The sequence below is a fragment of the Bos mutus genome, chromosome 23 (genome assembly GCF_027580195.1).
Source record: "Bos mutus isolate GX-2022 chromosome 23, NWIPB_WYAK_1.1, whole genome shotgun sequence".
Taxonomy (NCBI): Eukaryota; Metazoa; Chordata; class Mammalia; order Artiodactyla; family Bovidae; genus Bos; species Bos mutus.
This window is the reverse complement of record NC_091639.1, coordinates 19,724,757-19,751,277: the sequence shown is the minus strand read 5'-3', so window position 1 is coordinate 19,751,277 and position 26,521 is coordinate 19,724,757. Positions and strand designations below refer to the sequence as shown.

The following is a 26,521-nucleotide window of genomic DNA, read 5'->3' as shown; positions in this document are numbered from 1 at the left end:
CTTGCCCTGTGCTGTTTCTTGAATGCTGTTTACGCTCCCATGAAGAATTAATCCACACTGAGTGATCCAGACTTGGAGAAATGTCCTGCTGGGGGATGTAGTGGACCCCGCAGTGAGACCAAACCTCTGGGGAGGGGCCAAGGTTTCCTGAAAGGTACATGAAAACTGACCACACATGCATGTGTGTATATGTATACACACAACACATCTTTATCCATTCCTTGTCAATGGGCATTGAGGTTGTTTCCATGTCTTGGCTGTTGTGAATAGTGCTGCTGTGAACATTAGGGTGCATGTATCTTTTTGAATTATAGTTTTGTCCGAACATATTCCCAGGTGTGGGAGCTGGATCATATGGCAATTCTATTTTTAGTTTTCTAAGAAACCTCTATACTATTTTCCATAGTGGCTGTACCAACTTACGTTCCCACCAGCAGTGTAGGAGGGTTCCCTTTTCTCTGCACCCTCTCCCACATTTGTTTGTCGGTTTTAATTATGGCCATTCTGGATTGGTGTGAGGCAGTACCTCATTGTAGTTTTAATTTTCATGTCTCTAATAATTAGTGACATTGAGCATCTTTTCATGTGCCTACTGGCCATCTGTTTGTCTTCTTTGGAGAAATGTCTGTCAAGGTCCTCTGTCCATTTTTTGATTGGGTGTTGGGGTTTTCTGTTGTTGAGTTGTTTGAGCTGTTTGTGTATTTTGGAGATAAAGCCCTCTTCTGTCGCATCATTTAAAAATTGGCCATTACTCACTCCCTGAATCCCCACCTCTGAGATGTACAAGCACAGACACGTTGTTTAGCTTCTATTTGCCTCAGTTTTTTCATCTCTGAGGTGGGTGTCATGATTGTATCTACCTCACAGGGTTTGGTGAGGACTGAATTATTTAAGGTAGAGAACGCACCCAGAAGTTCTTGGCACATAGAAAGCACTTGATGAGTAATAATTACTGATACTAATTATCTGTATGTTGGAGATAAGAGACACCTAAGAGAAAGGGAACCAGGTTGGGACCAATGTGTACCAGTGAGGGGAATCTCTTGAGTGGTAGAATTTCTTGGGTTATGATCAGCATGCTATTCTGTAATTTTTCTGAATTACCTATAACACTTCATTAAAGCTGAAACTCCTGCAAAGTCTGTTATAAGTTAGGGGTGTTATGGAAAATAAAGTGTCAGGACAATCAAGGAATCACTCTCTGCCTCTGCCACAAGACAGAATGGCTCCCTCTCAGGGGGACTGAGTCAGAGTTCCAGGAGTGAAGGGCAGAGGGTTTGGTCCATGGGGGAGCCAACAGCCTCCAGAGAGATCCTCGATAGTTACAGGCACAGGAGAAGTCCTCAGGCATTCCAGATTTGCTAGAGGAAACTGTTGGAAAGAGGATGGTTGGAGTGGGTAACAGATGCTTGGGTTACCTGGAAAAGATTTTCTCCAAATTTCTTGTGTTCCCAGCTGCCTGGCCATGTGAGTTCACAAAGCATTTAAGAGCGAAACCTAGCCCAGGACGAGTGTTCAGGTCTTTCCCCACGCAGTGAGATGGGGGTGATTATGGGCAAATCCTACTGTTGACTGGAACTCATTTGGGCGCCTGAGAACAATGGAAGGACTGGTGGTGTGGCTCCCATCAGGATCTTCTCCCCTCCCCCACCCCAAGTTAGAGAACTGTTCCTCCAGCCAGCCATCAGGTAGAACCTTGCAATGGTCACAACACAATAAGTTATTTCTGCACCTTTGTTTCCAGCTGCAGATTTATTTCCACTTCAGAATCTATTTGTAGAAGTCACGAGACTGCCACAGGTGCCTCACACTGTTGAGTAGAAAGCCCACAGGAAGAGGACAAACGGAGGGACTCAGCTGCCCCCACCTCCTCAGACAGGCAGAGGACAAGCCAGGCAGACCCTGGAGGTCAGCTGAGTCCTTAGGGGGACAGGAAAGGCCAGGGTCAAGGGGAAAATAACACAAACCCTGCGTGGGGGGCTTCCAGTAAAGGCAGGGAAACACCATGCCATTCAAACGAAGACCCTCCTCCAGTCCCTCTCCTTGCCTAAGAACACCACATCATTTGTTAGAAAGTTTGCCTACTGTCCCCAATAGCAAAGAACAGATAGAATTTTACCAGCAGGAGCTCAGAAACATGCTAAGAGCAAAAGGTGAAGTGATCTGGGGATTAGGGGTTGATTTTCAGCCCAAGACACAAAGCCAGCTCAGACTTCTGAATTTTTCCATCCTTGTTCACATCGCAGTGGCGCAAAAGAATCTCCCGAAACTTATCAAGGTCCACCCCTCTGATGCTGGGCTGAGGACAACAAAAAATAACATGTCAGTAAGCAAGTCAGTGGCGGTCCCACCCTTTCATGCCACCCTGCCCCCACTCTATGTCTACTAAACTTAGGGGACACCCAGCCTTCTGGGAGCGCCTCCCTGAAGACAGGCCTCCAGGAAGGATTCCATCTCTTCATCCCACCAAATACTGCCAAGGACTAGTTTTCTGCCACCAGGTTCAATTCTCATCCTGTTTCTTCAGGTCAGAGAATGTCTGTTCCCTCATCACTTCTCTGCAGTTTGTACGGAAAACCTGCCTTTTTCACAACCACAATAAAGATATTTTGCCTTAGAGCAGAGTATTGTCACCAAAATTCTGTCTCACTACAATGATGAGAGAAGGCGCGTTTATTAACTCCCTGCGGAGATACTGAAATCTCCCTCTAGTTTTTAAAAGGGTAACAATGAATTAAAATCTAAAGAATTATGTTGTTGAGCCAGATAGACCCCATCGGATTTATTCCAAGGAATATTTCAGGGGTTAAGAAGGAATTGTGATGCAGGTCAGCTAGGAAAATGTTCTAAACTCAAAGGCCTGCAAAAGTGAACAACAGTGGATGGAACTCAATGATTCTTCCCAGATTATTTAACCCTCACAATAACTTTGGGAGGTAAATGATTACTCCTTGTTTACAGATTAGAACACAGAAACTCAGAAAGAACTGAGACATCTTGCCATGCCAGAAGTTGCAGGAACATTTTTGATCCCAAGTCTTTTGTCTCCAATTAAGTACTCATTTCACCAGTTCTCACTGTTCTCATGGGGAATGGCTGGCCTAATGAAAGCCATATGAATGGTGATGAATCTAAATTTAAAAGTCAGCGTCTGAAGAGAATGGAAAAACCAACTAATCAGATTTCCAAACCCTTTGATATTCAAACCCTTCAATTAGTGGACTAGTTATGAGTAAAGAGTTCGCAGGGTTTGATTTCAGGAACTCGCAGAAACATTTCCCATCACCTAACCTCACGCCTAGGTTAAGCTCTAGGAAACCTGCAATAGGAAACAAAACCTTTCATTCTACAACTAGACAGCCATGTTAAGACAAGCCAATCTGCACTGTCCCACAGGGTAAATGACTGACACCAAATCCACCCTGATAGAAGGTTTTAACAGAGAGAAGGGGAAATAACAGCAAGAACTGGGAGCCAGATGGCAGAGAGCAAGAAGAAAAAACACCAGAGTGGGGCAGGATTCTGGGAGAATCAGGAGGGGAAAATTGGGGGCCAGAAGCTAAACTTGATGGACTTCACTTCTCTGCCAATAATCTCTTGAGTGATTGGACGAAGAGGCTAAGGCATAACCCATTGTCTGTAGGTTCTCTTTGTTGGGTATAGCTCCCTGGGTGTCAGTGCCAAGCAGGTGTAGAAGTGGCCCCAGGGAATGTGGCCTAAGAAGTTCTGAAAACAGCAAGCTACCCTGTGTCACTCCATATTAAAGGCTCATTTGCTGCACAGTTACAAGGCAAGGGTGTTTGGTCTTCAGTATCCTCAAACCACTTTGGCTACAACCCTTTCTGCAGCAAGTGACACCCTGTCTCAGGATCCTTTTAGCACTCTTTTGAAAAGACTCAGGTGGTAGTCATTTACATATTAGCAAAAATTAATTTGCTAAATAACCAGGCTATTCTAAGTGATTTTCCCTCCTTAACGTGTTGCCTGCAAAAGAATTATTCCTCTAAATGAGTTGGAATATTTTTGAATGTGTGGAAGTATGTGTTGGGGAGGCACTTGTGGGTATGAATGTGGGTGTATGCAAAGGAAATTTCTTTGGACCTTTTGAGTTGTGTTTTTAATGCTTGATAACTTACTAGGAGTCAGGAGAACTGAATGACACTGCTCAGAAATGCTTGAATCACAGAAGACAAATCATTTGAAACCACTGAGGGCCTCTATTTTAATAACAAGTTGCCAATATAAGTGCATGCAGTTTCCCCTTCTAAGGTCTCTATGTGTCCCCTCTTGCCAGCCATCTTGTGAACAACAGAAAAGCAGATGGTGTATCTAGCAGGGAAGAGAATAAACTGTTGAGACCTAGGGGCAGGACCTCTCATCGTCTCCAGGTAGATACCTTGGTCATCTCTGGCGTCCCTTTTATATGGCTTCTAACATTATTGTTCACATGTCTACTTCTTGGTGGGTGCTTAGAATCTTCAGTGTCTTGCCTTCCCACTTTCTAGTTTAGGATGTAGATTGTTTTGTTGGTGTTGATTGTCTTGCTGTGCTAAGTGAGCTATGCTGCTGCTGCTAAGTCACTTCAGTCGTGTCTGACTCTGTGCGACCCCATAGACAGCAGCCCACCAGGCTCCCCCGTCCCTGGGATTCTCCAGGCAAGAACACTGGAGTGGGTTGCCATTTCCTTCTCCAGTGCATGAAGGTGAAAAGAGAAAGTGAAGTCGCTCAGTTGTGTCTGACTCTTAGCGACCCCATGGACTGCAACCTACCAGGCTCCTCAGCCCATGGGATTTTCCGGGCAAGAGTACTGGAGTGGGGTGCCATTGCCTGTAGTCTTTTAAAAAATCTTGTGCATAAATTATGGTGTCTGCTCCCTCAGGGACTTGCTGTCTCAACACATTGATGGAGAACAGGCTTGGGAACCGTTTTCCAGAAGTTAAAGAAAAGGGTGATCTGGTAAATAATCTTTTTAACACCAATTCAACCTATGTGTCATACATGACTGTACAAGAATTAAAAAGCTATGAAATAAGTGTGCTCAAGTCATGTCCAACTCTTTGTGACCCCATGAACTGTAGCCTGCCAGGCTCCTCTGTCCATGGGATTTTCCAGGCAAGAATACGGGAATGGGTTGCCATTTCAGGATTATTGTAAACATTAGGGATTCTGTCCAGAATTTATGTTTAGAAGTTGAGCCAGCCCCCTGCTGACTCCATGGCATGTTCTGAAAATTGCTTTTAAAATAAGTCTGTGTAATGGTTCAAGTTTAATGATTTAAATACACACAAGAAAGAAAAAAATAAAATAAAATAAGTTATTGGCTTAAAACAGATATTGGCTTAATTGCCTTGTGGCCCTTTCTTATAAAATGAAAATAAAGAAAATCCACAGGAGATGGCTCTAGCTAATGAAGCTGAGAAATATCAGATCTCAATGGTCTCAGTGTCAGGGTCTCAATGACCCAATGGTCATATTTGACTACATCTTTCAAATTGTGTGGTGAATATTTTTTTAAGCAACATGGAAGACTAGAAAGGTCCAATAAAGAAAGGCTCCTTCAATCATCTGGCTTCAGGGGAGAACATTAGTAACTAATTACTGTGTACATACTTTGTAGCTCAAGAGATCAGCTCCTATAAACTGCTTTTGTATTACAGACCACAATCTGACCCAGTCCTTAGAAACCAGCTATCTCAAGTTGTCTGGTACTAACACGGAGAAGTTCCAATAGCCCCACAGAAATAGAGTGGCAAGGACAGAAATGATGGGGAGACTCTGATTTCCCATAGGGGCAATATGAGTCCATTAATAAGTGAGACAGACTTCTGCTTCCACCTCAGATTTTTAGATGGTCTCAAATTTTTTCCTTCAATTTTCTCTAGAGAATTATCTTCTCTGCTCTGTTGCTGGTTTAGGTTTTACTTCCATGGTCTCACATTAAACTTTGGAAGCCATTGCCAAACCCAGAGATGGCTGAAAGACAATTGAAAGAGTCTGTAAGGATCTGAAGCCTCTGGGCTCGACAGGCAATTAGGGGCAGTGGCTCCACTAGAGAGAAGGCCACACAGCTCTGGAAAACAGGTTCCCAATCCCCTTTATTCTAGCAAAAGCAAATTAAAACTCCAGTTAGACAAGGCCTTCTGCTGTGCAGCTTTAATGTCCCATAAAAAACTGCTCACTTTCTATGACAGAAATCATTCTGGTGTTACATAGATAATGAGTGAAATGGGATTTTTCCCTTAGCAATCAGTGTATAAAGGGCAACACCACACCAACACCCAGCAACTGTTCTGACTGTGCGAACACTGGTGAAATCTCCGACAGGAGCAACATGTGAAGGGCACAAAGAAGGGGCAAGGGGCCAGTTGAGTGGGATTAGTAAGAGTTAGGAGTTATCCTCATTAGACCTCAGAAATAAAAAAGTCTCATCCATACCTGCTTAACTACAATATGTAAACTTTCTGGAGATTTATGCTGAAATCAGTATCTGGGCATTTTTCCACTGCAAAACCCCACAATTCTAATCAGATGTTTAAGAAGGTCTGAGACTCCAAAAACAGTTAATAATTGTTGCTACTCTAATTTATTGCCATCTAGGCCAATCAAGAAATGATCCTTGTGTCCTATACAAACCTCAAAAGCAATCCCTTAGGATATTATCCCTAAGGTCACAAAGAGTAGGACACAACTGGGTAACTGAACTGAAGGATATGAAACTACTAAATTCAGTGGCTACACAGTCCCATAGAAAAACACCCACGTAAGAATTGGAAATATCTGGATTTTTCCTGGATCGTGCAGCTAGTCAATACAGTTCATCAGGATCTCAGAGGAGATTACTTTTTCAAACATTGTTTACCCTACATGGAACAGCTCTGAGATGTAGATATGATCTAAAGTACATAAATCCCAACCACTGCAATGCCTGCCTAAATAAAATAGCCATCTTAGGCTAGGTGTTAGAGCAGCCTGCTGCAGGGTTGGGGGCACTGAGTGCAGCGATGCGTGCGGGACCTTTTGAAGGAGGTTGCCATTATCTTCATGACCTCCACCGTAGTTTGGTCTCAGGTCAAACAACAGGAGGCAACACAACCCTGCCCATCAACAGAAAAGTGAATTAATGATTGACTAAGCATGGCCCTGCCCATCAGAACAAGACCCAGTTTCCCCCATAGTTAGTCTCTCCCATCAGGAAGCTTCCATAAGCCTCTCCTTATCCAACAGAGGGCAGACAGAATGAAAACCACAATCACAGAAAACTAATCAACTGATTACATGAACCACAGCTTTGTCTAACTCAATGAAACTATGAGCCATGCTGTGTAGGGCCACCCAAGACGGACGGGTCATGGTGGAGAGTTCTGACAAAACGTGGTTCTCTGAAGAAGGGAATGGCAAACCGCTTCAGTGTTCTTGCCTTGAGAACTCCCCATGAACAGTATGAAAGGGCAAAAAGATAGGACACTGAAAAATGAACTCCACAGGTAGGTAGGTGCCCAATATGCTGCTGGAGAAGTGGAGAAATAACTCCAGAAGGAATGAAGAGGTGGAGCCAAAGAGAAAGCAACGCCCAGTTGTGGATGTGACTGATGATGGAAGTAAAGTCTGATGCTATAAAGAGCAATATGGCATAGGAACCTGGAATGTTATGTCCATGAATCAAGGGAAATTGGAAATGGTCAAACAGGAGCAGTCCCCTGGTGTTTAAAAATAAAAGGGGGGTGGGAGAAAATCCCAAGAATGGAATTTATTATAGGAAATTAAATGTTTTAGTTACTCTAGTAACCAAGTACATAGGAGGAAGACTTTCTGGAATCAAAACATAAAACAGCAAGGTGCTCCTTTGGTAAAATGGATGACTCTCAAATGATGGTAACAAGAAGCTCCTATGGGGGCTTCACTTAATTGGAACTACAAATGATCTCAAGAGAGGAGAGATTTGTTGGGTTTCACAAATGCTTAAGGGCTTCCCAGGTTGTGCTAGTGGTAAAGAATCTGCCTGCCAGTGCAGGAGACATAAGAGACACAGGTTCGATCCCTGGATCAGGAACATCCCCTAGAGGAGAACATGGCAACCCACTCCAGTATTCTTGCCAGGAGAATCCCATGGACAGCAGGCTACAGTCCATAGGGTTGTAAAGAGTCAGACATGACTGAAGAGACTTAGCACACATACACAGATGATCAAAGTTTGTTAAATAGGCTGCATCCCTAGATTTTCTGCATCATTCCTCTTTGGCCCTACTGATTCCCCCCAAATAAACAATGGAATCAAAACAGCAGGCCCAATTCCTGATGAGAATGATCTGTCTACACAGTCTCATGAAGTCACCTGGACAAGCTCCATCATGTCTTTGACAAACCCATCCACTTCTGGGCCTTCTAGGGCTCCAGTTTTACTCTGAAAGATGAAAGATCCAATCAGCCAAATATAATTTTAAGTTAAAAAGCTTAAAGAATAAATTACACAAGTAGACCAAATCAGTATTCTTTTGTGACTGCAAACAAGTTTGGAAATGGCCTGTTCTAACATGTTCTCTGTGTAGGACATGCATGCTCCACATAAATCAAAAGAATTCACTCTAAGTAACTCCCCTCATGTAATCAGTGAAATGGTTTGGAATAGTTTTGATGGAAGCAGTAGTCTTTAGTTCCTTACTGTGACAAATAGCATTAAAGACTATACCAACTTTATTTACTTCCCAAATACCAGGACTCAGTTCAGTCTAGTGCTAATTACACGTTCATTGACCCTTTGAAGGACATATTACCATTTTAAGATTTTGCTTTATGATATAGCAATGATTTAATTATTATCAAAACACACTTTAAATTCAAGAGGCACTAGATTGAGTGAGCATATTAGAATTATTATATGGTTCATGTATAAAATATTTTTACCCATTTTATAAGAATGCCTATAAAAGTACAATACATATTAAAATATTTCAGTATTTTACTTTCTTCTCTAAAGTTTCAGTTATGACAGGTCATCCATTTTCTTCAAGGTTTTTTAATCCTGAACCTTTAACATATCATTTAAAAAAATCCATTTCCTTAGTGTGTTTTACCAGACACTAGTACAGTAATTGCTATATGCCAGGAACTCCTCTAAGAGCTTTACAAACATGAATTCACTTTCCCCCTATGTCTTTAGATTGTGGTTTTTTTGTATAACTATTTGCTTTTGTATCTGAGCATACTAATATAGAGACCAAGAAGGAGAAACTTTCTTTTAGTTTGGATATAAGGCACAGAAAAAAAGAAAAAACAACTACTTTATTCTCTTCTCCATCAATACTCTTATGTCTATTTTTACTTAGTTCTCAAAGTTTTACTATAGAGAAGCTAAGGGTACCTTGACGTAGCAACACACATGTGTGATTGCTGTTCATTACACAAGGTTAGGGTCTGTGAGTAGGATGACACCACATAGGGACTAAACAAGCTTCCTACCTAAAGATGGCCAGCATAGTATATCAAAAAGGCACACTTACAACATCATAGTGAGCAAAGATTTTCTCAAAGTCCCTTTTTCTTTCTTCAGAGGAACAGGCCTGTGTATGGAGAAAGTAGTATGTCAGTCAGTAATGTGAAACTTCTGTGGTACCATTCCTCCAGGGTCTTAGGCAACTTTTATAAACTTTGAGTCAACAATCCTTAATCTCTTTTAATTCCATCACTGAGCTTTGTCAGTCTCTAAACTGAAGGTAAGAGAATTACATGCCCATCTTCCCTCCCTCTGAAATCTGTGGAGAAACATAAATGATACAAACCCATCCGGAGAAGTGTCACTACTTACATCCATTTTAAATTGGAGAAGGAAGTTTTCCTGAAGAGCCAGAATCCTAAACAGGAAAAAACCCAAAAACAAAAAATGTAATCCACGTGATGATCTTTCAGCTCTCAATTAGAAATAAAATGTATAATTCAAGTGTGAGGAAAGGACAGTCAATTTCCAAGTTATATTCTGCAGAATAGGATATGTGCTTGGAAAACAGGAATTTATACAGTACAAAAATTAAAGAAGGGAAAGACTTTCACAGGATTTAGTCACCATAGACATTTGAAAACTCCAGCAAGATTGCAGGTACAAGGTCATATGCAAAATTCAGTTTTTCTATATATTAGTAATGGCGAATCCAAAAAAGAAAGCAAGAATACCATTCCACTTATAATAGTATCAAAAAGAATAAAATTCTTAGGAAAAAGTATAAGAGACCCTTAGACTTAGTGATTTTTTCCAACATTGATCTATAGTTTTCAAAAACGACCTAAATATTATTGCAGCCATGAAATTAAAAGACGCTTGCTCCTTGGAAGAAGAAAAGTTATGACCAACCTAGACAGCATATTAAAAAGCGAAGACATTACTTTTCCAGCAAAGGTCTATCTAGTCGAAGCTATGGTTTTTCCAGTAGTCATGTATGGATGTGAGTTAGACTATAAAGAAAGCTGGGCACCAAAGAATTGATGCTTTTGAACTGTGGTGTTGGAGAAGACTCTTGAGAATCCCTTGGACTGCAAGGAGATCCAACCAGTTCATCCTAAAGGAAATCAGTCCTGGGTGTTCATTGGAAGGACTGATGTTGAAGCTGAAACTCCAATACTTTGACCACCCAATGCTGGGAAAGATTGAAGGCAGGAGGAGGAAGGGACGACAGAGGATGAGATGGTTGGATGGCATCACGGACTCAATGTACATAAGTTTGAGTAAACTCTGGGAGTTGGTGAGGGACAGGGAGGCCTGGCGTGCTGCAGTCCATGGAGTCACAGAGTCAGACATGACTGAGCAACTGAGCTGAAATATTGAAGGACATCCATGATCAGGAATTAGACTTAATATTGTTAGGATGGCAATATGCCTCAAATTTATCTGTATATCCAACACAATTACTATAAAAACCCCAAGTGCCTTTTTTGAAGAAATTGATAATCTGATTTTATAATTCATGTGTAAGTGCAAGGGATTTAGAATACCCATAACTATCTTGAACAAACCTTTGAAAATCATTCCTGATTTAAAGACTTACTCAAAGCAACAGTAAGCGAGATAAGGTGGAGTGTACAACATAAGATGTAGCACTACCATAGGGATAGATACGTGGATCAATGGAATAGAAAGACAGTCTAGAAATACACCCATACATTTATGGTCAATTGATTTTTGCCAAGGTCATTGAATGGAGAAAGAATAGTTTTTAAAGAAATGGTGTTGTGGCAAATGGATATCCACATAGGCTCCTACCTCATACCATATATAAAAATTAACCCAAAAGGTATCAAAGCCTAAAAGTAAAAAACTTAAATAATAAAACTCTTAGGAAAAAACATAAGGATAAATCTTCAGAAGCTTAAATTTTTGCAGTGGTTCCTATATATGACACCTAGAACAGAAGCAACCAAAAAAATTCTGTAAAATTAAGCAAAATTAGATAAATTCAGTTCAGTTCAGTCACTCAGTCGTGTCCTACTCTTTGCGAACCCATGAACTGCAGCACACCAGGCCTCCCTGTCCATCACCAACTCCTGCAGTCCACCCAAACCCATGTCGATTGAGTCAGTGATGCCACCCGACCATCTTATCCTCTGTTGTCCCCTTCTCCTCCTGCCCTCAATCTTTCCCAGCATCAGGGTCTTTTCAAATGAGTTAGCTCTCTGCATCAGGCGGCCAAAGTATTGGAGTTTCAGCTTCAAAATCAGTCCTTCCAATGAACACTCAAGACTGATCTCCTTTAGGATAAACTAGTTGGATCTCCTTGCAGTCCAAGGGGCTCTCAAGAGTCTTCTCCAACACAACAGTTCAAAAGCATCAGTTAGATAAATTCAGTTCAGTTCAGTCACTCAGTCGTATCTGACTCTTTGCAACCCCATGAATTGCAGCACGCCAGGCCTCCCTGTCCATCACCAACTCCTGGAGTTCACCCAGACTCACGTCCATTGAGTCAGTGATGCTATTCAGCCATCTCATCCTCTGTTGTCCCCTTCTCCTCCTGCTCCCAATCCCTCCCGGCATCAGAGTCTTTTCCAATGAGTCAACTCTTCGCATGAGGTGGACAAAGTACTGGAGTTTCAGCTTTAGCATCATTCCTTCCAAAGAAATCCCAGGGCTGATCTCCTTCAGAATGGACTGGTTGGATCTCCTTGCAGTCCAAGGGACTCTCAAGAGTCTTCTCCAACACCACAGTTCAAAAGCATCAATTCTTCAGCGCTCAGCCTTCCTCACAGTCCAACTCTCACATCCATACATGACCACAGGAAAAACCATAGCCTTGACTAGACGAACCTTTGTTGGCAAAGTAATGTCTCTGCTTTTGAATATGCTATCTAGGTTGGTCATAACTTTCCTTCCAAGGAGTAAGCGTCTTTTAATTTCATGGCTGCAGTCACCATCTGCAGTGATTTTGGAGCCCAAAAAAATAAAGTCTGACGCTGTTTCCACTGTTTCCCCATCTATTTCCCATGAAGTAGGCCTCATCAAAATCAAAAACTTTTGTTCTTCCAAGGATACAATCAAGAAAGTAAAAAGGGAACATATACAATGGGGGGAGAAATTTTGCTAATATCTGATAGTATCCAGCATATGTAAAGAATTGCTACATATGCTACAAAGAATTGCCACACATTGCTACGTATTTTAATTTCCAATAAAAGGAAAATTAACCCAATTTTAAAGTAGGCAAAGGATCTGAATGGACATTTCTCCAAAGAAGATGTACAGATATCCATGAAAATATGTACAAAATCATTAGTCATCAGGGAAATACAAATCAAAATTACAGTGAGGAACACACCCACTAGGATGATGCCAACAATCAATGCTGGTTAGAATATGGAGAAATTAGAACCAAACCTTCGTACAGTATTGGTGGGAATGTAAAATGGTGTGTCCACTTTGGAAAGCTGTTTAGCAGTTTTTCAGAAAAGTAAGCACAGAACTACTATATGAATCCCGAATTCCACTCCCAGCTATATAACTAAGAGAATCAAATACTTATGGTCACACAGAAACATGTACAAAGGTGTCCATAGCCTCATTATTCATAATAGCTAAGTAGTAGAAGAAATAACCTGCATGGTCATCAACCAATGAACATATAAACAAAACAGTATATACATACAGTGAAATACTATTCAGGTATAAAAGGAAATATCGATACATGCTACAGCATGGATGATCCTTGAAAACATTATGCCAAGTGAAATAGCCAGACACTAAAGACCACGTATTGTATGATTCCATTTATATTAAATGCCCAGAATAAACAAATATATAGGAACAAAAAGTAGATTAGTGGTTGCCAGGTACTGGCGGGAGAGGGGAGGAGATAATAATTCTTAATGTTATGCAGTATCTTTCTGCCTTAGTGAAAATGTTCTGGAATTAGGTAGTGGTGATGGTTGAGCAACCTTATGAATATACTAAAATACACTGAATTGTACACTTTTTTAAAGGGTGAATTATATAGTATGTAAGTTATATTCAATAAAAGTTACCTATTTCTCTTTTCTGCATAATTTCAATTGTACTTCAGTGGAATTGAGTCAGTTTCAAAAGACTAAAACCTTGCATTTATGTTGTATTTATAATCATGAGTTTATATATAGCGAAAGATAGAAAAAATATAACAATTTGGAAAATTTTGCTTCTCTGGGTGTCAGGGTAGAGAGAATTAAATTAAGCCAAATAGAGAGTAGAACATCCTGGGACTCAGCAAGGAATACTGTTCTCATCTATTTGTTGACATCATATTTTAGAGTTTTTAGACATTTTTTTCCTTTGGAAAGAAGCTTGTATATAGAGTAATAGGGCTTCATTTCAGAATTAGGGATAGAGAAAGAAGATTCCCATGAATAAATATTTTAGGACTTACTTTTTTGTCATTGATTTTGTTCCTTATTGCTGCTGTAACAAATTACCATAAACTTAGTAGCTTAAAACAACACAAATTAATATCTTATAGTACTGGAACTCAAAAATCTGAAATGGACTTCACTGGTGTTTCACGGTGTTGACAGGGTTGTATTCCTTACGGAGGTTTTAGGGGAGAATCTGTTTTCTAGCGTTTTTCAGCTTCTAGAAGCTGCCTGCATTCTTTGGCTTATAGCCCCTTCCTGTACTTCAAAGACAACAATATAACAAATTTCTCTGTGATTCTGATCTTCTGCCACCTCCTTCCATGTTTAAAGGACCCCTGTTATCATATTGCATCCACCCAGATGTTTCAGAATAGTCTGTTTTAAGGTCTGTTACTTAGCAACATTAATTCTATCTGCAACCTTAATTATCTTTGCCATGGAACATAAGATATTCACTGGTCCTGGGAGATCAAGTCTCACCTTTCAGAAGGGAGAGTGTGCTGTCATTAAACTCCTAGGAATGTGTTTCTGAATCTTTGACACCACTTCCATGCTACTTACCTTGCCAAGTCATTAAGATCCAACCGGCCATCTTTATTTTTGTCAAAGATCTTCATCTGGAATGCAGAAGGGGAAAGGACTGTAAGAAATACGTGTAATGGGAATTCATTTTGAAAGTCATTAAAGTGCTTTGCTAGTTTGTTCTTCTGATTATATATTTAAATTGGCTGAAGCTGACTCATAGGGTCTCTTCCTACAGAGGATAGAAGAAATATTTTTTCCATGAAGGCAAAAGTAGCTGAGGAGGATATGATACAGGAGAAAGTCTCCCTCTATAAGCCTCAGAGGACTGTAGGAAGGAAGAGAGACAGTGAGGCAGAGATGAGAGTGAAGTAGACAGATGTGTGAGCTCACTCTACTGGAAAGGGGTTCTGGAGGGAGAAGGGCACCGGCTACAGAAGGACAACACTGAGTGTGGAGAGTTGCTGTGGCTTCCCTTTCTCTGGACACTCTGAGATCCCAAGGATTTGGATGCTGAGTCAAGGACTAGTAGGCCTTCCATGGAGGCAGCTGAGTATGAGATGGTGTGGGTCAGAGGATGGGGGTGGGTCGCTGAGTCAGCAAGCTGGAAGGAGGGTGTGGCAGAGAATTAGTGGTCTGCATTCAGCAGGAATTAAAGGATGGCTTCAACCATGAGCATCTGCAAGGTAGCAGCAACTGTGTGGTCAGGAGGCATCACCCTGGAAACCAGAGCACTGTATCCAGGGACCTGGACTCCTCCCCTTCACCATGAGGTTCTCAGGGCCACTTTTCTCTCCTTATCCACCTTGATGTCATTTTTAGAGAAGGGTCTGGCCAAGAAGTCTTAAGATGCCGAGCTCTTCCTTACTCAAAGAGGCTGTTTAAATTTATTAGATCAGACTAAGTTTTAAACAAGATAGGATTAAAAATTAAAATGGGGAAGACCAGATTGGTTTAGGCAAGGTAGAGGAGACACATTTTTTTACATATCTAAGTTGTACTAGGAGTAGATTTTGTGACTTAGCAACATTTTGGTGGTGTAGGATATTTCTAAATATATCCTTATGAGGAGGCTGTACAGGGAAGAAGCAGTGAGATAATCTGAGGATAAATCTAACAGATTTTTACATTAAAAGCATATGAGTCCTTCCTTCATCTTTCCTCACTCTCGAAATCAAATTTATTTTTACTATTTGAAGTGAATTTGAAATCCCATTCTCCCCAAACCTTGGCATCACAAATGTGCATTACAAAATTTATTAAAACACAGAAGCCATCTTGAAAAGATAGAATAGTTGCTAATCTGGTTATATGAATTTATCAGGATTTTCTTCCTCCCCAAATTCAATTACAAAAAGATCTCAGAAAATGACCAATTTATAAGACGGAGGGGAGAGTAAGCTCCTAGTAATTCATGATCTCAGTAACTGAGAAAGTTGTTTGTAAATAGGTTTGTACTAACTCATGGAAGTACATTTGATGAATTTTGAATGTTTGGCAATTTCTGTGGCAGGCAGGGGACATAATAGTTTCTTAATTTTTAAAACTCTAATAGTGAACTTTTGTAGAGCAGCCAACACTTCATATTTTATTTCATTTAATCGTCACCACATTCTTAGAAGAAATAGATGCACGCCATACAGGCAGGGAACTGGAATTTAGCAAGATTAATTTGTCTAAGAAAGTAGTAAGATTTGAATCCAAGCTTATCTGTCACAAGAACTCTTTCCATAAACCAGGCTCTTAGCTTTACAGGCTCTGGACTTCTCATGGTTAATGTAGTACATGCTTTATTTTTGGTTATGAAAGAAAACATCTGGTGCCATAGATTATGCCAGAGATGTGGTATTTACTTTTTCTGATTGCCCTTCTTTCTGTGAGAAAGCAAAAAAAAAAAAAAAAATTCTATTTATGTGAGTTTCCCTCTGACCTTTGTGGACATTTGCTCATGGTACAAGTCGCTCATGGAGGGCTTTGGTGGTTCATGGGGGTGGCAATGGGGACAGGATTCCATTCTGGGGACTTCCCTGGTGGTCCAGTGGCTAAGACTCCCATGTTCCCAATGCAAGGGGCCCAGGTTCAATCCCTGATCAGGGAACTAGATCCCACATGCCACAACTAAGAGTTCACATGCTGCAACTAGATCCCTCATACTGCAAGTAAGCCCCAACAAGGCCAAACAGTAAAAAAAAAAAAAAAAAAGATTCCGTTTTCATCCCAATGTTTTTCAGTACTAAGTACACGAAAGGTTCTATAAAGTCTCTAGAAATGGAACACAGTGACTTACTGACACACTCCTTAAAATTCTGTAGGCCAGCAGGTCCCCATCTTAGGCAAAAGACCCCTCAGAGTCTGTAGTTATACCCAGCATTCTCCTAAGATTGAATAATAGCTTTATCTTAATTTTTAAGATCCATATAGATGCCATCTGGTGGGGGTTTAGTCATTAAGTCGTGTCTGAGTCTTTGTGACTCCATGTACTGTAACCCACCCAGGCTCCTCTGTCCATGGGATTTCCCAGCCAAGAATACTGAAGTAGGTTGCCATTTTCTTCTCCAGGGGATCTTCCAACCCAAGGATCAAACTCATGTCTCCTGCTTGGCAGGTGGATTCTTTACCACTGAGCCACCTGGGAAGCCCCAGCAGGTGCCATAGTGATTGTAAAATACAAATTCATTTAAAGCCATTACTGGGTTAATCATAACTTCTTACCAGAAACAATAGATCCAAGGTATGACTACAGTCTATGAATTTTTTTTTAACAATTGTTAATTGATAATTTGAGATAGAGTGTAAGGTCAAAAATATGTAGATAGTTCAGAGCAAAGAGTACAAAGTAAAAGTCCTTCCTGTCCTTATTGTAGAGATAATTACCATTCATAGACTGTATCCTTCCAGAAAATTTTTAAACATTTTAATATACCTCTCAATTTTTTTTTTTGGACAAATAGGACCACATTCTATGTATTATTTGCAACTTGCTTTTTAAGCAATATTTTTGGAAATCACTCCTTAACAGGTGTTTTTGTTTCTTTGTTTACTTAAAAACAGATTCTCATTTTTAAAAAGTCTGAATATTGTTGTCATATACACTCTCAAAAAGGATTTAGAGCCCCTTCCCAGGTTACTAAGTCAAGAATTGTATGTTGAATAATTGGGCTTCCCTAGTGGTTCAGCACTAAAGAATCCACCATCAATGCAGTAGACACAGGTTCTATCCCTGGGTCAGGAAGATCCCCTGGAGAAGGAAATGGCAGCCCACTCCAGTATTCTTGCCTGGGGAATCCCATGAACAGAGGAGCCTAGCAGGCAATAGTCCATGGGGTCGCAAGAGAGTCGGATATGACTGAGTGACTAAAGAACAGCAACAGATGTTGAATAGTTACCATGTGTCTAACAACATGCAAGGCACTATGAGAGACTCTCAAAAATCACTAAGGTGGTACAGGCTTTTAGGAGCTTACAATGTAATTGGAGCAGCAAAAATGAATATCTGAAATAAGATTCATCATTATCTCCTTGACACTGAGACAAAGAAACAGAACAATGTGTTAGAATACTGAAGATACTGAGAAAGGATATGGGACTTCAGATAAGTCCCGAAGGAGGGGCAGCTTGAAAGGTGGAGATTCACTGGGCTGAGGAAGATCCCCAATGAAGCAGGTCTGTGGGGGAAGGTCAGAAGGTCAATCCTGGATATGCTAGGTTTGAGAGGCATATTGGGCATCCAACTGGAGACATACATTCAAGTACGTGCAAGCAGCTCAGAGAAGTACTCTCAGTTAGAGCTATAAACTGGAGGAGGTCACCATTAGCTGCTTTTTAAAACCATGAGACTGGGTAAGGTCACCAGTAGCATAATGGTGGACATGGAGGAGAAGAGATTTCAAGAGAGCCTGGCAGGGGAGGGATAAATTTGGATTGGAGTGTGAAATAGACACACGACTGTATATAAGTTGAGAGCTCCAAAGAATAGCAAAGAGAGATAAGAAAGCCTACCTTAGTGATCAGTGCAAAGAAATAGAGGAAAACAATAGAATTGGAAAGACTAGAGATCTCTTCAAGAAAATTGGAGATACCAAGGGAGCATTTCATGCAAAGATGGGCTCGATAAAGGACAGAAATGGTATGGACCTAACAGAAGCAGAAGATATTAAGAAGAGGTGGCAAGAATACACAGAGGAACTGTACAAAAGGGATTTTCATGATCCAGATGATCATGATGGTGTGATCACTCACCCAGAACCAGACATCCTGGAAAGTGAAGTCAAGTGGGCCTTAGGAGGCATCACTGTGAACAAAGCTAGTGGAGGTGATGGAATTCCAGTTGAGCTATTTCAAATCCTAAAAGGTGATGCTGTGAAAGTGTTGCACTCAATATGCTAGCAAATTTGGAAAACTCAGCAGTGGCCACAGGACTGGAAAAGGTCAGTTTTCATTCCAATCCCCAAAAAAGGCAATGCCAAAGAATGCTCAAACTACTGCACAATTGCACTCATCTCACACGCTAGTAATTCTGACATCTCCTCCATGTCAAAATTCTCCAAGCCAGGCTTCAGCAATACGTGAACTGTGAACTTCCAGATGTTCAAGCTGGTTTTAGAAAAGGCAGAGGACCCAGAGATCAAATTGCCAACATCTGCTGGATCATCAAAAAAGCAAGAGAATTCCAGAAAAACATCTATTTCTGCTTTATTGACTATGCCAAAGTCTTTGACTGTGTGGATCACCACAAACTGTGGAAAATTCTGAAAGAGATGGCAATACATCATCAAGACCAACTTACCTGCCTCTTGAGAAATTTGCATACAGGTCAGGAAGCAACAGTTAGAACTGGACATGGAACCACAGACTGGTTCCAAATAGGAAAAGGAGTACATCAGGGCTATATATTGTCACCCTGCTTATTTAACTTATATGCAGGATACATCTTGAGAAATGCTAGACTGGATGAAGCACAAGCTGAAATCAAGATTGCCAGGAGAAGTATCAATAACCTCAGATATGCAGATGACACCACCCTTATGGCAGAAAGTGAAGAAGAACTAAAGAACCTCTTGATGAAAGTGAAAGAGGAGAGTGAAAAAGTTGGCTTAAAGCTCAACATTCAGAAAACTAAGATCATGGCATCCAGTCTTATCACTTCATGGCAAATAGATGGAGAAACAGTGGGAACAGTGACAGACTTTATTTTTTTGGGCTCCAAAATCACTGCAGATGGTGACTGCAGCCATGAAATTAAAAGACGCTTACTCCTTGGCAGGAAAGTTATGACCAGCCTAGACAGCATATTCAAAAGCAGAGACGTTACTTTGCCAACAAAGGTCCGACTAGTCAAGGCTATGGTTTTTCCAGTAGTCATGTATGGATGTGAGAGTTGGACTATAAAGAAAGCTGAGCGCCGAAGAATTGATGCTTTTGAACTGTGGTGTTGGAGAAGACTCCTGAGAGTCCCTTGGAGTGCAAGAAGATCCAACCAGTCCATCCTAAAGAAGATCAGTCCTGGGTGTTCATTGGAAGGACTGATGTTGAAGCTGAAACTCCAATACTTTGGCCGCCTGATGTGAAGAGCTGACTCATTTGAAAAGATCCTGATGCTGGGGAATATTGAAGGCAGAAGAAGGGGAACGACAGAGAATGAGATGGTTGGATGGCATCACCGACCCAATTGACATAAGTTTGAGTAAACTCTGGGAGTTGGTGATGGACAGGGAGCCCTGGTGTGCTGCTGTCCATGGGGTCGCAAAAACTCGGACACAGCTGAGCAACTGAACTGAACTGTACGTAAAATAGATAACGAATAAGGACCTACTGTGTAGCACAGGGATCTCTGCTCAGTATTCTAATGGCCTATATGGGAAAAGAATCTAAAAAAGTGTATAACTCATTCACTTTACTGTGCATCTGAAACTAACAGAGCATTGTGAAAAGTGAAAGTGTTAGTCACTCAGTTGTGTCCAACTCTTTGCAGTCCCATGGACTATATCCTACTAGGCTCCTCTGTGCATGTAATTCTCCAGCTAAGAATACTGGAAGGGGTAGCCATTCCCTTCTACAGGGGATCTTCACAGCTCAAGGATAAAACCCCAGTCTTCTGCATTGCAGACAGATTCTTTACTGTCTAAACCAACAGGGAAATCAACTATATTCCAATAAAAATTCAAAAAAAAAAAAAAGCCCAGTTGTGTCTTAGGTTGGCTTGGATCAGAGACCTAGGGAAGGAAGCAACTGGAAGTTAGATGCTATAATCCAGGCATGAAGGACGAAGAATGAGAGCTTGGACAGGGTAGAGGATGGGGATATTCTCTTTGTGTGACACATTCTCAGATTTCATTGTTTTTGCAAAAGTTCACATTCCATGCTCTAATTAGGTATATGAGTTTAGTATGTCCCACATGTATAAGCTTACATTTTTAAAAGCTCAATATTACCTAATAATATTCTATTCAGGCAGCTAATCCTCCCCCCTGCCAGGTGCTAGCAGCCCCTCTTAATTAGGTGTCATAATTGAAATTTGTTAATAGTTTCCCTCCTTGTACAGAACACTAATTAGGAGTTTAGGTGAGACAAGGTTGCAGACCTTAGCTCTTCTCTTCTGATTGGATGTTCTGCCTTGACTTGTTCATTGTTCAGGTTTCAAACAGTTTTCAAATACACCAATCCTTACTTGGGTCAATTTGAATTCATTTAGTAGGTTACATCTAAATAAAGCATTTAATGCTAAACCTTGGAACCACTTCTTTAATGCAGTGTTGCTCTGACTGTGTCCATTGCTCAGTAAAAAGCCATTAAAGCAGCAGTAAAGTGATTTCACACTTGGTGTATCACTTAGTTAAAGCTCAGATTCTCGGAGTCTTTTTAAGTGTTGAGTTTCTAAAAGTTAGTGTACCCAAAAGTCTTTAGGGAAATGTAAAAGACCTTTTTAAAAAAACAAAACTGTAGCCCAGTTCCCATATCTGTTCATTGGAAAATTATAAATTGCCTCTGCAATTTAAGAAAGAAAAATGAAATAGATGAGCCTGAATCTCATTAAACTGGTCTGATTTTCAGGGTAAACTCAGACCCTTGGGTGGAAACTCTCACTAGATTCTTGGACACTTATCTGTCTCACCAGTGCATAAAGGACCAATGAGGGGTCATCTGGAGTTTGATTGATCATGGTCCTATCCTCATGGGATAGTTTGGAATAAAAATGAATGCTTAACTGTAGCATGCTTGAGCAGAAGCAGCAAGGGGTTTAAACTATGAAACAGACACATAACGTGAATAACAGGACAGTCTTGGTCCATGGACATCTCTCAACCTAGATACTCAAAAGTTGGTTAAGACCGTACAGATTCCCCTCAGCTGCTTCTCAGGACTCTCAGCTTCTGGATCTAAGCTCAAAGTCATCAAAGTGTACATTGCTGTTTATGTCTTCATTTCATTGATTTTCCTCAGGTCAGGGCATTCCGTTGTAAGGGCTGCCAGCCTGAGGTTTCTTAAATGTAAACCGTAAGACTGTGAAGAAAAGAGCTTTGGGCAACTAGGGTTGCAGGGCTGATGCCGATGAGCAGAATCTCTTTTCAGCCAAATATCGGCTTTGTAAACAGTCTACATGTCTCCTCCCTGCCTGCTGCTGCTGCTGCTAAGTCGCTTCAGTCGTATCCGACTCTGTGCGACCCCATAGATGGCAGCCCAACAGGCTCCGCTGCTCCTACCTCTTACGATGGGGTGTTTGACTGAGGTGACTGACGCCTGGGGCTTTATGCAGCCACAGTTCACTCTTCTTCCCTTTCTCCCTTCCCCAGTTTAATCAATCAATGTTCCTCTCTTCTCCAGAACAATTTTGTAGAACCCATTCTTGTTTCCCTTTGTCTTTCATTGCTTTGTTTCCTCTTTGGTGTTTAATAAGATGTCAGTTTGCAGGATTGTTTAGGTACTTCATGAGGAGAAAAATCAACTTTTCTGGGTAATAAATTCTGTTTTGGCTGTCAGAGCTCCTGTATTATCTATCAAAATATTAAGAGAATCCTAATCTCCTAACATGGCCTTTTCCTCACCTTGCTCTTCATTTTATTCATAGGGATTTGTACCTCTTCTTGATTTCTCATAGAGCTTAACCCTCCTTCTTTTGAAAATTTTCAATTTTATAATTCAGCACTTAGACTTTCAGTCATAAGTGTTTCAGTCTGAATACAGTTTAAAGATAGATTGGGGTCTGGGAATTTCCACTCCATCCTTATCATCTCTGACCTGTAATCCTCAGTTTTTTCATTTATAAAATAGATTATTTATTTAAATACTTATTTCATAAAGTTTGTGTAAGAATCAAGTGAGATGTTTGAAAAGTGCTTTGCACAGGGCCTAGCACAAAAGGAAGTCTCAATTATTATGATTAAGATATTTAGTACCAGAACAACACTGGCAGTGTTTCAATGAAAATAAAGTACTTCATGTTAAGGAAGCATCTTTTAAAAGTTTAACTTTAATTCTGTTCACCTACCTTTTCTTTTTTTAAAAAAAATTGAAGAATAGTCAATTTACAATGTTTCAGGTATACAGCTAAGTGATTCAGTCATGCCTATATATGTGTATATATATTCTTTTTCAGATTCTTTCCCATTATAGGTTGTTACAAGATATTAAATAGTTTCATGTGCTATACAGTAGGTCCTTGTTGTTCATCTGTTTTATATATAGTGGTGTGTATCTCTTAATCCCCAATTCCTAATTTATCCCTCCCCTGGCCTTTCCCTTTTGACCACCTAACTTTTCTCGTCCTGCTTTCCTAAAGTTCTAGACTTGCTGCTTCATTGTAATGCATCTTGTTTTTATTATTTTTTTAATCAGGAAAACTTTTTAAAAATAGTTTAATTGCATTTTAAGGTGATGTCGACGTATTTAAGGACTAAAGGGAAAATTGGACTCAGCTGCTACTTACGGGTAGATACAGTATGGCAGTGACATGCACAGCGGGGATGGAAGGGAGGGACCAGAGTGAATTTTTGCTCCTTTTCCCTTTGTTTTTTTAATCAAATTTTCTCCCAGTTGGAAAACTCTATAAGGTCAGAGACCATATCTTTGTTGGAAGGTTGTCCCTAAATAGTTGTTGAAGGAGTGAACTCACATCTTTGTGTGAACTAGTTTACCAGATCACATTCTAACTGGAGAGAAAAGCATTAAGAGAGCGGGGGTTTTGGTGAGGGAGCGGGTGTTCTCCATCATTGTGAGACCCTACCCCTCAGACCTGAAAAACCACTTCAGACTCAAGAAAAAACACAGTGACGTGACTTCCAAGTCCATGAGGACAAATCCTAGGCTTGTCCTGCTCCGACTGTCTTTTCTGGATTTGCTCTGCTCGGTCTCCTCAGCTGCCTGTAGCTCTAGCCGTTACTCCTATAGATCCTACTTGCCGTCATCAGCGTGGGGCTCCCATCTCCCTGTCTGTCTCCATACACTGGGCTCAATGTGGCTTATCCCCACTCTCTGGATGACTCTGTGATGAAGGATCCCAGTGAGAGACCTAAGGATGGAGCCCAGCACTCCCAGGCACCCTTTCTGGTTCTGCCCTGGAGGATCTGGGTTTTTTTTTTTTTTTTTTAATTTCAATTTATTTATTTTAATTGGAGGCTAATTACTTTACAATATTGTATTGGTTTTGCCATACATCAACATGAATCCGCCACAGGTTTTAAAAAAGGAAAGAGAACAAGGAGAATTTCAGAACACAAAACACCGCTGGAGGATGGTCAGATCTGCGCAAAATGCTGCTATGTGCAGTATGTAGTATGGAAGACACCCCAAGAGGGAGCAGGAATCACGCTGGGGCTGGAGGGTCATGAGGAACACACATAAGAGAAGCAGGAGGATCCCAAGGGCAAAGTTTGCTAACACTGTCACGGTTTATTCCTAGCTGTCTATTAGGTAATAACAGAATTCATTAGGGAGTCCACTGTGTGCCAGATTCCACGTGAGGGCTAAGAACATGCAAATAAGATGCCACCTTGCCCCAGATGAATTACAGGCTAGTGGAGTGCAAGATCCGTAAACAGTGTCAGTGTCACCCTTGACTCTTAGCTGTCTGATCAGGAAATCCTACTGATTCCATCTTCAAACAGATCTAGTTCTCGTCTCTTCTGCTTCCCAGCCCTGGTCCAAGCTGCCATCCTTTCGCCTGGATGAAGGGGTGGCCTCTTAACAGGTCCCCCTGATTCCCTCCTTGCCTGTTTCAGGTGTGTTTCAACACAAAAGCCAGCTCATGGCATCTTCTGCTTCAAACCCTCCGTCTCCCTCCAACTAAACCACCAAGTTCTCAAAATGGCCCCCAAAGCTTGACTTGGTCTGGCCTCTGTGTCATCTTTTCTTACTCTGCTCCAGCCACACTGGTCTCCTTCTGTTCCTGGAAATCCTAGGCACACCTCTGACCCAGGGGCCCTGCTTGCTGCACCTTTGGTCATTTCTCAAGCTGCATCATCTTGAAAGGCCACCCCTGACCACCCAGTTGAAAATCATACCTTCTCCCCAATCTCCCATCCTAGCTGCCCTGCTGGCACTATCTGGTCTACTGTTTAATTTGTTCCATTGACACTCATTACCTTCTATCATGCAATGTAATTTATTATTTATTATGTTTATTATTAGTGTCTCTGTTTTGCTCACTGCTGAATCCTTGCTGACTAGAATAGTGCCACAGGCATAGCAGGTATTCAATGGATATTTGCAAAGTGAATTAAACAGATGACTACGATGTTAAGACATTGAAATACACAAGATACTATAGGAGCACAGAGGAGAAGCACTTGGAGCCACTATAGAAGAAGATGATGGAAGAGGGCAAAATGTCTAACTAAATTTTGAAGGATGAGCAAGAACCAGGTGGAGAAAAGTAAGGAAAAAATAGCTGAGCTATGTTTAAAAGTCAGAAAATAGTGGCTTAGTATTCTAGTTGGAGGTGGGAGGAAGCCCCTCGGAGTTAGGGTATTCAAAGAAATGCTAGAAATCTGCTGGGGATTCTTAGTGCAAGCATTTCACTGCCTAAGGTCTGCTTTATAAGTTAATAAAAGCAAGGTAACAACGCCAGAGCTAACATAATGTTAAATCAATGTTGAAAAAATGCCCAACTGGAAGAGTAATCTCCTTGTTATTCTCTCTCGCAAGCAGTTTCAGTCTAATTTCGTCTTTCAGAGTATTCATGCTATTAGAGAGTTTCACAGAAACCTAGGACAAAAGGAAACCAGAGATACACGGGTAGGTGGGAAATTGCTTCCTGCTTCTCAGGGATTTCCCGCTCACTCTTTAACGCTAAGCCTGTCAAAGGATTTCAAACAGCATTATGCGTGCTATTTAAACAGGTCAACATAGTAGGAAGCCAAATTATTTCCTGGCCTGGGGTGTGAGTCTGTCCTGAGCATCGGCTTAGCTCCCATCCAGGCCACTTCTAAGTTGTCATGGTCAAGACCACATTCTTCCTTCCCAGAGCCTGTGCCCTTGGCGGAAGACAGCATTCATAGTTGTCGGGATACAGAGTGAGAGCCAGAAGATCCAGGGCTGAAAGCCAGGCGAGCCCAACTTCCAGTTTAACTGGTGCCTTAGGCTAGACAACTTATCATTTCCCAGTTAATCAGATTTTTAGAAGGAGTTTAGGAAATTAACTTGGTGGTAGCTTAGTCACTTACCCTTTCTAAGCCTCAACCATCAGATATACAGAATAGCAGGAACAATGCCAAGGCTATAGAAGAGTTGTTAGAAATAATACAGTATTTGGAAGCATCGACTAAAGGCCTAAATAGGTCAACCTTGTAGTACACATTTTAGCAGGGATCCATTACTCTTCTCCGTGATATTAGCCCTGATGGTTCACCAGAAGATTCAGTAAGATGAGTCTGTTTAAGAACTCTTACTATAGTAAGTATAGCAATTGCACAAGCAATTATACCTTTACCAGTAGTTTTCTTGCTTATTAATTAAGAAACCTGCAAAGGTTGATTGGAATGAAGCACACATTTGGGGATGGGAAGGGATTTAGGGGAGACAAAAGGTAGAGAAGCCAGATTAGATTCAATACAGATTATTATAGAGTAGCTCTGGGAGAAAAGCTTCAAGCTAGGAACTGAATGAGAATGTGAGAATGAATTCACCAAAGGTAACTTCTCCTACT

At 41.0% G+C, this 26,521-nt stretch overlaps 1 protein-coding gene across 1 annotated transcript in view; it reads right to left on the bottom strand.

The window, feature by feature from the left end:
- Window positions 1-2,170: 2,170 nt before the first annotated feature.
- SCGN (secretagogin, EF-hand calcium binding protein) overlaps window positions 2,171-26,521 on the bottom strand; it is a 51,586-nt gene continuing 27,235 nt past the window's right edge. Inside the window, exons 7-11 of the mRNA XM_005892227.3 lie at window positions 14,422-14,477; window positions 9,803-9,848; window positions 9,498-9,557; window positions 8,333-8,401; window positions 2,171-2,299 (exon numbers count right to left, since the gene is read on the bottom strand). Coding sequence (XP_005892289.2) covers window positions 2,171-2,299; window positions 8,333-8,401; window positions 9,498-9,557; window positions 9,803-9,848; window positions 14,422-14,477 — 360 coding nt within the window. The remainder of the gene's footprint in view (window positions 2,300-8,332; window positions 8,402-9,497; window positions 9,558-9,802; window positions 9,849-14,421; window positions 14,478-26,521) is intronic.